The sequence below is a fragment of the Sphaeroforma arctica genome (genome assembly GCF_001186125.1).
Source record: "Sphaeroforma arctica JP610 unplaced genomic scaffold supercont1.1017, whole genome shotgun sequence".
Classification (NCBI taxonomy): Eukaryota; class Ichthyosporea; order Ichthyophonida; genus Sphaeroforma; species Sphaeroforma arctica.
The window spans coordinates 12680-24381 of NW_014039541.1; the positions used below are offsets into that span (position 1 = coordinate 12680).

General features: G+C 45.9%; 3 protein-coding genes across 3 annotated transcripts in view; 2 read left to right on the forward strand and 1 right to left on the reverse strand.

Annotated features, from left to right (window-relative positions):
- The window catches only part of SARC_09686 (hypothetical protein), a 9079-nt gene extending 1782 nt beyond the window's left edge, over positions 1-7297 (forward strand). Inside the window, exons 2-12 of the mRNA XM_014296292.1 lie at positions 355-636; positions 1291-1449; positions 1699-1820; positions 2070-2325; positions 2777-3042; positions 3622-3739; positions 4006-4153; positions 4921-5117; positions 5483-5615; positions 6310-6431; positions 7050-7297. Of these exons, the coding sequence (XP_014151767.1) occupies positions 355-636; positions 1291-1449; positions 1699-1820; positions 2070-2325; positions 2777-3042; positions 3622-3739; positions 4006-4153; positions 4921-5117; positions 5483-5615; positions 6310-6431; positions 7050-7208 (1962 nt within the window). The 3' untranslated portion in view covers positions 7209-7297. The remainder of the gene's footprint in view (positions 1-354; positions 637-1290; positions 1450-1698; positions 1821-2069; positions 2326-2776; positions 3043-3621; positions 3740-4005; positions 4154-4920; positions 5118-5482; positions 5616-6309; positions 6432-7049) is intronic.
- Positions 7298-9458: 2161 nt separating this feature from the next.
- Positions 9459-10036, forward strand: SARC_09687 (hypothetical protein; the record flags this gene model as incomplete). The annotated part of the gene is made up of 2 exons (XM_014296293.1): positions 9459-9536; positions 9875-10036. The coding sequence occupies 2 exons, from the start codon at positions 9459-9461 to the stop codon at positions 10034-10036; spliced, it is 240 nt and encodes a 79-aa protein (XP_014151768.1).
- Positions 10037-10198: 162 nt separating this feature from the next.
- On the reverse strand, positions 10199-11351 carry SARC_09688 (hypothetical protein; the record flags this gene model as incomplete). The annotated part of the gene is made up of 2 exons (XM_014296294.1): positions 10199-10732; positions 11253-11351. Coding segments are annotated over 2 exons (633 nt in total), but the record flags the coding sequence as incomplete, so codon positions are not given.
- Positions 11352-11702: the final 351 nt, after the last annotated feature.

Sequence of the window (11702 nt, forward strand, 5' to 3'; positions counted from 1 at the left end):
ACACACATATATAATACATAACATATATATATATATATATATATATATATATATATATTGATTTTTGTACTTACGTTTATATATACTTATAAGGCAAATCGCTACTTTTGTACCTCGCCTGTCGCAGAAAGTTAATTTCAACCCAGGCATAGCCAATACAAACAATCTGTTGTATTCTTTGCATGAGTTCAGGAATGGTGAAGTAACGAGTTCTACTACGCCCCAGCCATCTACTCGCATAACTTTCGGCCTTGTATGTATCGGAACAGATTAAGAAGACAACACAGTATCTGCTGACAAGAATGGTTTAAAGACGACCACACTCAAATTATTGTCTTCTTCGCCTAACAACAGGTCCAAGAGAAAACACAATCGCTACTGCGCTCCAATCCCGTCGGGCCTTCTGTGCTAGGATGCTTCCACTTTGTATACGGCGTTGACTGCAGTTCTCCTGCGGCCGTGGCTGCGTACTTCAACACACTCGTCAATGACCTGCGCAAGGCCGCTGTCAATACTAAAGCGTCTTGGCGCATCCAGAGCGGTACGTACTGTTGCTATAACGCGTTTGCCGGTGTGGATGTACGCGTGGAGGTGACTATGCCGGGCACGGTCAATGCGTACGTGCTGGACAATCAGGTACGATCGTTGGCTTTTGTCTATGTACATACGTACAGATAGATGTGTTTTTCCCAGGGATTAAACCATGCAAGAGCGTTTAAATTGTGTATCTTCAGTCTACCCATAAACTTCGTGCTGAATTGGACAGACACTCACGGGCTGCTGGCCTGTTGCGCCTGTTCAACACATGCGTTGGTGTCTTGAATTACAAAATTGTGCGGACTATGTCAATTGCTTTATGGATTGTCAACTTTTTTGGATGGGGGGGGGGAGGATGTTAATCCTGTAGCGAGTCTTTGACTAGTATAATATCTCACTTTTGAGCCAGTTGTGCACAATCGATGTGTTGGATTTAGTAGTCGATACCATTGCGATCATATCAGTAGTCGAATTATTATGCTGCGCTGGTAGTTTTGTTCGATCTTATCCATTGCTTCATTGTTGAAAGACCTCATCCATGTACGCCTGCTAGACCTAGAACCAACCAGGCATTTGAATAATTCTGAGAAAGCAAGGCTTACTTCAACTCTGATCAAATAGGTGCAAACATGTGCATTCGAATATAAACATGAACGTTAGCCTCTTGACGAGTGTAGCAGACAAATGATCATTCACCGTACATCTGCACACATAAACGTAATCTGATTTACTCTCTACCCGGATTGCAAACAGGGACGTAGATATGGATGTGATGAGCGCATGTGGCAGGAGGTGCAGCTATGCTCTGTTCTGCGGTATGTAGAAAAGCCGTCACCATTTGATGTGCCGATATTCGGTCTCCGCACATTTCATCCTTTCAAACGACCCGGAGACGAGAGAGCTTTCCTGAAGGTGTGTGATCTATAGCAAGTGTCGGGAGTGTTATCTATGGTGCATAACTTCCATGGGAATAACGCTGACAGCGAATATGGTCGTATGCTAGTGTGTATACATCGTACATTCATCTCGCCCGCCCGCCCGCCCGCCCCCCCCCCCCTCTTTATAATGCACCGCCTTGCTTAAATGCATGTGTATTTTAGAAGACTATGGAATGTTTCTGATTATGTTTCTGTCTGTCCTATTTGCTCCCCGCATCTGCAGACGGCAACGGAACTCTTCTGGGACGCACATGCACTGGGCACAGACGAATTGACAGCCAATGTGACGAATGTCAACAACAAACTAACGCAAGGCGTGAAGAAGTACTTTCTTAATTCGCTCAGGTGTGTGGGCTAGCGCTATTCCAGCAGGCGACCGCTTCAAACTGTGTCGTTAATTATTTTTTTAAAGCGCTCGCTACCATTCTTCTCATTCTTCTTAGCGCCAGCGCGTGAAACACATAATAGGAATACACCCATAATCAGGCCCACAGCCTTCGCCTCTCCCATTTTTCTCTCCATCGATAGCTGAGTATGAAATGTAAACTCCCCTGGTTGGGTTTCTCTGCCCATCCATCCCCTCATCCCCTGCAGATACCATCAGTGCATGTCATTCTTCCTGCTGCTCGCGCGACAGGACACGGAGCTGGTCTGTGTGCTGACCGAAATTCAGCACTTCTTCCAACAAACTGCATCTGCGTTAGTGCTGGTTTCGGACCATCTACTGACGAATAATACGTCAAGTGCTTGTGTGCTCAAGCAGTCGCAGTTGCTGTTGGACCGTGGAAACGTGGCTGATTCGCTCACACTCGCGAAACGCGCTGTGGATATGGCTCCAGCCCAGGCTCAGGTATAGATTACACAACACTCTTGCTCCTATATTTGGCTTATTGTTTTTGTATACGTTAGATGTTATGTTGTATCTCACCGCCCATGCACGTGTGCGTTCGATTATTGTATTTCTAGTATTAATATAATCGTCAAGGACCCAATATAATCCACGGTATGGATTGTGTCTCCTGGAGCACCCGATTGGGAAAGGTGTGCATGAGGTTTAATACATAAGGGTTTATATATTATACGGGAACCCGCCTTCAGGAAGGATGGTTCTAAGGTAAGATGAGATATGTGCACAATCTCTCAATTTTATGACTCGGGTCCCATGTGCCTATAAAATTGTTATACATACAATGCACACCATTTTATAATGTGCAGGTATCCACTACGTAGCTTGTGGCACCGTCTACCCTCAAAATTTGACCTGCCTAATATCACGGTGAATGTTCTGCACACTCTTTTAGGTTTGGATTCACCTCGCTAAGACATACGTAGCAGACAGACAGTTCGACCTCGCCCTGGTCGCCTTAAACGTAGCTCCCATGTCGCACGGCCTGGACGTGTGTGTGCCTGACATACCCGACTTCATCCCGTCTGCCAATGTGAATGAGGTTCTGAGAGATATGGTTGATGAGGAATCCGAGGGGGACCAGACCCTGGCGTCTCTGCCTGCCAGCAACTTACGGGGCACGTTTGTGGAGGCGTATGCTGTACTGACCAGTGTACTCAAGTAAGTGATATGCTGGCCCATACCCCCGCGTGCTTACTACTACATATTGTAAGATAGGTTGAAGCACTCATCCGTGGATTCGTGTGCTAGCTACATATTATCAATGTATTTGACTGTGTGAAGGTCCCGAAATCTCCACATATGAGTCCTAGAGTTCTTTTGTGGTGGCGTGTACTGTACTCATCGGTGTACCGGAGGAGAGAATTGCACTAAGCATATGTGTGTGTCTGATTCGTTTCTCAAACGAAAGGTCCAGTTGTCGAGTGTCTAAACTCTTGCACGACCATCGCATATGTTTGCCCGAACCAACATTCAACTACAATATATTAATTGTATATAGCCCACCGGCTGTTCTTTTTGCCCTGATGTATTATAGTATTAAAGTGGGATGCGCTAGCGCTAGCAGCTAGCCGTAGATAACTGTTTCTAATGTACAGTGTATTTGTGGCAGACCTAGCACTTTTCCTCGCCCAATAACACCGCAGTATTACTTAGTGGGATCTCAGTTGTCCTTCATGAAGATTCAGTGGCATATTATTTTTTTCAATTTATTCTATTTCTCGCCCAATCCCATTGCAGTATTATTTCGTGGGACGAGCTACTCGCTCACCGAACACAAGTGTTCCTGATGGAGGATGAGTACGCACGAAATAAAGAGGAGGTCCAAAGTAGCAGCAAATCTGAGTCCGATGTCAAGGTATCCCATTCATATTGATTGGCAATTAATTAGCAATATATTTTTCCTCTACTATATAAGCTTACGCGATGTTGGAACGATTTTACTGGATATGATGATTCAGCGATAAGTGTGTATATTCTAGGAAAGACGCTTACCAAGTGGAAAGACTGAAGTTATCTGGATTGCATTGTATCAATCGCCCGCAGATGCGACTGCTTTTATTTGGTTTCTTTGTTTTTATGGTCTGGTTCTCAAGCATTTCGCATCCCCGTACCTCACATAAGGCTGAAGAAAACGAAGGCAAAGACACGGATAAGCAGTCGGAAGTGCCTGCCACCGCTAACGATACGACTGCGAATGACACCGACGGCAAAACAGACGAAGACGATGCAACGCCCACGCCCACGTCTGACACCGAGAAGGACAGCGCAGGTGGGTATATATGCAGCGCATAAGCTGTATAGTGATTGTATACAGTTGTGGGGATGATGGTCGTGAGTCGGTGCATCATCTACACAGCCTTTGTATAGAATGTTGAAGAGTGCGAGTGCAATGGTGGGTTACGATGCAGTGCATTTTCGGTGACCCATCATATAGCTCAAAATTGGCCTGAACTGATTCCTCGTCTTTGTTGTGAATTCGGCCGCAAAGGCTGTGTGTGATGCAGAGCATATCCGATACTGTTTGTGTGCACGACATCGGAGTGTGTACTGAGATATTAGTGACTAGCACATCGCATAGCACTCGGATTTTGTGGTACGTGGCCCTCCCCCGGCTGTACTGGTCCGGTTTCTCATGGGACTGGGTACCACAACCTTGTGCACAATGGCACGGGTAGTGTCATTGCAACCCGACATTAAGTTAAGTTGCTACTGCTAGCACACTATCGCACGCAACGGTCGGTAAACCTTTCTTGACTGACGTATATTGCAGTTAGCGTTGTGAGAAACATTGCGAATATACATCAAAGTGTGTGAAAGAGTATCACCTTTATTTATTCAGTGTCATTTGAATCGCACGGTACGTTGGCGAGGTTTATCGACCCAGGTCTGGGTCCTATTATTTTCTTGTAAGCTTGACTCTACCATTGAATCTGTAAAACAACCCTGACTTATTCTGTGTCCGATGTATTTCTGCTGTGCAGATCAAACTTTTCTTCGTCCCGCTCAATCCCCATATTTATCTATCTCTCAATACAGACGAGCCCAAGGGCAAGGACGGAGTGAGCGAAGCAGCTGATATGGCCGACGATGAGGTTTCGCAGCCCACTGCCGCGTCACCTACTCCACCGGAGGCAAACTACACTGGCACAAAGCGCCTGCTTGAGCGGTGGCTGGATCAGCTCTTCACTGCACTCTACCAGGACCTGATGTGCAGTGTCATTTGGAACGCTCAGGTGTGTGTTTAATCGCGAATTCACCAAGAAATGATATTGTCGTGTATGTGTGTACATGGCTTTATCTGTTTCTCCAAGTAATGAAGCTATAGCGTATGTGTGTGCACGGCTTTTACCTGTGTCTCGAAGTATTGATACTGTAGTGTATGTGTATGCGTGGTTTTACCTGTGTCTATGTTGCGTCTGTACACTTACTAAAATACAACTACAGTGCTTGCTATAAGCTCCATGGGTGTTAAATGGACTGCCAACCTATATGTAGCGTCGCATGGTTGATCGTGGAGACTGGTGTACTGCTAGTCTTATATGGTTTTTAAAGTTTTGTTGTCTATTTACTCAACAAGTCACGATACTTTACTAACTAGGAGCAACACGCCATCAAGACTGGCTCGCGAGTGGAGCACACAATCGGTGACCTACTGAGATACGGATACCTGGCCAATCGATTGGGCAAGAAGGAGGACGCCATCAAAGCATTCCAGCAGTGCACTTCGCAAGGTTGGTACCACTTGTCTGTGCTATGAGTACCTGTTGCAGTGTTGTGAGTCATTGATATTGGCCACGGATGTTCGTATTGCTACGTGGACTTCTGCCTGTGTACAGCCTTGTGGTTAGCGATTATTTGCCAGGCTGTAATGACAATGACAGTACCAGGCCACTTCTGCACCGATGCCCATGCGGCAAGTATCTTGCTCACTATAATACTTTTTTTTTAAGTTTGGCGGCATCAATTGCAATCTGTGGTGACTGTGTGCTATACAGAATGGTTTCTTTGTGTGATTATATTTCTATATATAGTGGTGTATTTGTGTGTATGATTATATTCGTTCCTGCACGAGTGATCTTTACCTAGTCTTGTCGTTTCTAAATCCATGATAAGCCAAATTTCAAATTTGTCGTTCCGGTGTTTGCGTACCCACAAATGTCGGAAAGTTTATTTCATCGTCAAATAACAGTCTACAATTTTTATCCTCATCCGATGAACGTGCACTCGCAGCCACTGGTTGCGATTTTGGTGATGCTATTGCTCGACTACTTCACTGCAGTATTGCTTCTGCTTCGCCACAATACTATAGTAATGCTATTCGCAGTTACACTATGGTGTCGCTTGTTGACCACCTTTGTACTACGTTGGTGCTGAAAATTCACTTCAATAGTGTAGCGGAGCTAACCAATCACCACTTTGCCTCAGGTTTCTGTCTAAGAGGGCTGCTAGCTATAGTTGATATGTACGCCGACGATGGATTTGTCGAAGAAACTCTCGCTACAGTCGATGCTATCTGCCAGTTCTACGAACTAAATACCGACTATGAGGTGTGTGTATAAATTTTTTGAGACTTTTCAAGGGTTAGAGGCAGTTCTGGCACGGTGTGGTAAACTTATCACGTGCTCTGTGTATGTATGCAGGGGTCGAGAGACAATGCATCCCTCGCACAAAGATAGTTTCTATTCACAGCTGAGATTGGTCATATACCTATCTCCACGATCCATTTACCATATGAACGCGCTGAAGTCTACTGGGTTGTTGTGTCCGAGATGTCTAATATAATTTAATTAGTCTATGACTTCGTTTTCCTCGACTACAATCGTGGAGGCTGCATTCTATTTGTTTCTGCAAACCTTGCATTATTAATCTTCGTATGAAATGGTCAATAGCGCGCTCAAGAAGCCGGATCACTGTAGAGACTGTCCTCAGTACGGTGCGAACTGCTCATTTAAAGAAAAGTTTACTCGAAGGGCATTTGTTAATCCGTATAGGACAAAACATAATACGATAATGTCGATAGGTCGTCTGTGTCCACCTCGATTACCAGCGAACTAAACTTATCGATGAGGAAAGAGTTGTCAGTGTGTGTAATATAACATATGCATCAAAACTGTGACATTTGAATTCATATTTTTGTTCTATAATTACTTCGAATGGTATTGTAGATTCCGGTATCCGTGCACCAGGCCGTGTACAAGCTAATCCGAAAACACGGCGTTGCTATGCTGAACCAACTTGGTGGCAAATGGGTCACCCGTAGTCCCCATGTGAAGCGCATAATCGACAACGGTGTGAGCTGGGCTGTTACTGGGCACGACCAGTAACCGATCAGCAAGGACGCTCCTGCACTCAAACGAATAGTAGATGGAGTATAGAATTTGATACGAATAAAGAGAAAACATGGAAGGACTACCTTTATTTTACTCTTGTACCGGACCTACGGTCTGAGCTGTGCTACTTGAACTATAATGTGGCAAAGATCGTTTTATGGGCTGTCATTTGGGCACGATCTGCAAGGGTGCATTAAATTGAAATATATAGATATAGTACTGAAATCGATCACCTCTTTAAACTAGAAAAGTATCCGATTCCTCGCGCCACCCCTATTCAAAACGAACAATTACTACAGCGCTTGCTGGCTGTTGGACAATATCAGTTAGAATTAGCTCTACATCCGAAGCCAACTAGTAGATAGAGAATAGTGTGAATGCGATCGAAGAGCAGTCAGAACCGTTGGAAGAATTCCAATGTAACGCTGAGTGTTCGTGTGAGGCCTATAGTCATTGCTAGGCCGTTGCGCAGCAAATCTTTGAGGGGCTGCTCATATAACCCTCGCCAGAATAATTTCAACCTGAGGTCTGACGATATATATTTGCCGATTCTAATTTGTCTTATACCAACTCTTACGGACGGTTGCGGTGTGCGGACTGTGAGGAAAGATTATGCCGCGCTGAGGATGAGGCACTCAAGTCTCCTACTCGTACAAATAATAAGACGGATCAATTACGATGCTTAATTTGATTGATACAAAGGAGCAGCGAGCCTCTGATTCCGACAAGATACCCCATCTATTTATATTTATGCCTGAAAAACAAGTAATGCACAGTTGTTTGGTGTTGACACATCTGGACGCGTACAACATATATGTGTGTCGCAATCTGTAGACGTGTGCCGTGCCTTTTCTCAACCCCATCCCAAATACCGCTAGTATAACTTTCAGCATAAGCAATATGAGATAATGTACAGCAACTGTTCTATATACACAGTACGGATATATCGCCCCAATACAGAGGCTGGGAGCCCTCAATAGTCACAATTAACTCGCAATTTGCATGGACAGCAATCGCCAACCCCGTAATTGCGTTTGGGTTTCCTGAATGTCCAATCGTATCATGCACGGTCTGTCAATCGTCGCAATCAATGCATATATCAAAGGCAAACATATCATTAAGTCGATCTGAAGTAGATCATGTATCGCTTTAGTTTGGTCTCTATGAATACCCATTGTGTGGTATCCTTGTACCAATCATCAAACAGCGCTCGCCCGCCCGCGAGCTCTACTGATATGTGGTGATGTAGACTCGGCGGCAACGCACCATTTCGCACTCATATCATGTCACTGACAAGCGACGTGCACGGCTGTGTCTTTCAAGTGCAGCTCAGTCGGAACCACCTACGAAATAATACGGCAGAAACTGTCCCGACGCGTCTTTTCACCACCGTGCTTTCCTTCATTCCCGCGCCTGCTGGTCTGAGGCCGACTTCGATAGAGAGAGACACTCTCATGGGTCCTTCGAATGCTAGTCCATTCGGTCATGTTTTCCATAAATATATTTCTATTATCTAAGTCGCGGATCTCCTCCTGTACCGCCTGTGGTAGCCCTCGGGGAACTCGGATAAACGGAAAGACAATGGCTATTGGGGTTCCGTACGGCACAGACGTACATATGGTCTACAGTCTGTACGCGGTACATTCTATGGAACTAGACAATACGATGAGTAGCCCAATGCAATGCTCGTTCGCGTACTTGACGATTGACTGTATATCACTTTAAAGGTAGCCATGTATGTGGAAATGTCCCTAACCTTTGCAAGCAGGCCTCGCCCACAATGCTTCGTCCGAGAGCCTTGCTGCTTTGCATCAACGAGTCCATCTCAACTCGGCGGAATGCACGAACAAGAGGTACGGCAGAGGTGTTCGTATGTTGTATATGTTTTTCGTAGCATACTGATTTTGTGTTTTCGTCTCGGATGCCTGTATTTAGACCGTGACGAAATGATGTGATTTAGGGTGGCATTCTGCTAATCAACGGTGTGCGCTTGTCTCGATACGTTTTGAATTCACTGTAACCACTGTAAGTTTGGCTGCAAATTAGGATATTTCCTTTGATCAACCCCATTGATCAGTACATGTGCAGTTTCCACAGTTGTGCAAACTGGGGTTGGAAATGGGACAAGTCCAGAGGTGTTTCCCAAAACATCTTCCGTTAGAGCGTGCAGAGGATGAGTTTACAAGCAACAGTACGTGCCTGTGTGTTTGTGTGTGTATACACAGTTTTTGTGCGCGTGAACACATGCGCATGTGCATACACTTGGACGTAAATCAACCTTTAAAACCAGCTGAAACGGAAGATGGCCCTCCCGATGGTATGGTACGTTTGATGTGTTCCATACACTGCAGTTCTGCTCACCGTCTATGTACCAGCTACATATATCTAACGCCCTGGACTAAAGGGCAACCAGACACTCAACGCAGAGCGTTAGAGAGTAGAACAGACATATTCGCCTTTAGATCATTCCGTGGTCGAAGTCGCGGAAGGCTCCCTGCCCGCATGAGTGATTTCGTTATGTGGAGTCCGGCACCGCATGGAATAGTATAGTACACGACCTGCGTGGCTGCACTCGGCGTGTTGTGAGCAGCATAACGAAGCTGCCATATCCGAAACTGGTGGGAGTGCTGACCCCTACAGTTCACTCCACTCATCCACAGGTACTTTTCAAAATGGTATCATCGCATACAAAGGCGGCACGTGAGGGTGGCCCGGTTGTTGCTGGTAAAATGTTGGGTCTATTGGCGCGTACGCAGAGCCCCGACGCCTTCACCCAGCCAATCGGTCAGATGATAGACCTAGCGCAATCTCAATACTCATGACGACCCCATTAATTCAGCCAGAGCGTGCTTAAAACACCACACCCTTCTGGTACACAGCATCGGCTGTGTCTATGGAATGTTCTGCTTTGGCACTCCCATGCGCCTCCAAGCTCTCACATAGTCATATATCGTGTGTCTCAACATAACACACCACTACACAGCCTACCACGTCAGCCCCAAGTCCGCTTGCGATGACGGCGCCGAGTCCTGGTTCACGGCCATCGCCCTGTCTACCGAGAGATCCGTCTTGCTCGACACTGACGATCGGGTCGAACGCCTCGAGAGCCTCCGCTCCAGCGGTAGATTCTTGAACTCCGCCAGCTCCGTATCCGATACATCCGACGTGTGCGCACAACTCACTGGACCTTCCAATGCAGTCACGCGCACACTCGCGTTGCATCCGTGTTCCGCCAGCATCCGCCCGTAGTTGTTGATGATGAACTTCAAGCGGTCTATTTCCCGCAGATGCTCCCTCTTCGAGGCCACTATAGCCTTCGTGCGCGCCTCCCGTGCGTCGCGCTGGTTTTTGATGACATCGGTCAGTTTCTCGTTCTCCACCTTCAGCTCGGTGATGGTTTGGAGGAGACCTGTCTCCCGAATTCCCCTCAACTCGATGTCGGCCGCTTCTTTCTCCAGTAGCGCCACTAATTCTTCGTGGTGGTTTTTCCTAGCTTGTCCTAGGGGTGTGTCGCCATTCTGTGTGGTTCCAGGAGTGCAAGTGATGAGTCAGTATGAATTTACCGATTCTTCATGTGCATCGATTTGACATTCCCTGAAACTTATTCATGAAGCCCATGACACCCGCAGACACAATTGTGGATTGGATATATGATCACAAGACAGTATACGGCGATCCGTGAATCTCACTTGACCCAGTAACAGCGACACACAGCGGATACTCTGTTTAACAAACACTGACAAGTCATAAGAGTCAATCTATCAACGCAATGACATTGGTGAGGCCGGGGATTGATTTCTAATTGATCGAGACACAAACTAGTATACGAAACCCAAGACGAATATTATTGAGCAAGCTAGAAATGTTGCACAAAATTACGAACCCGTAGTAAGTCAACGAAGAAAGCCGTCTTCACAGTATACAATACCAGATACAACATACATACCAGATATAAAAGAACACGTTAGTATGGAAATTCAAACTCCGAACGTGAAATGACAGCAGACATTCTCGAGCACAACGACTAGAATATCATACGTTCGTCTTTGCGAACATATCGGCGCCATGATCCAACAAGAGCCTTACGCACCCTAATTTCCCCGTTTGAGTTACGAAATGCATGGACGTCCAGCCCCGCTGTGAAATAGAGATGGGAAAGTTAGAAAATACCGGCAATATCAATCCCGCTGCTTCATCGTGTAATTTAGTCGATGGTAATGGATCTGATACAACCATTAGTAAATATTTTCTTTGTAATTGCTTGGGAGTGTGATAGAAAGTTAGGCCTGCCGCCACAGCTGTTGCCCCTATAGATGTGCTAGGTATGTGGTGATGTTTAAACTGATGCCAAGCGCACGGGACCATCCACAACCTATACAGATACACGTGAACACGCCCAGCATGCTAGCGTAAGTGCTCAGCTGATTCGAATGAAGCACATCCTGCACAGATGGAAGCGGACCATCACAGAGACGCAAGTATCATATA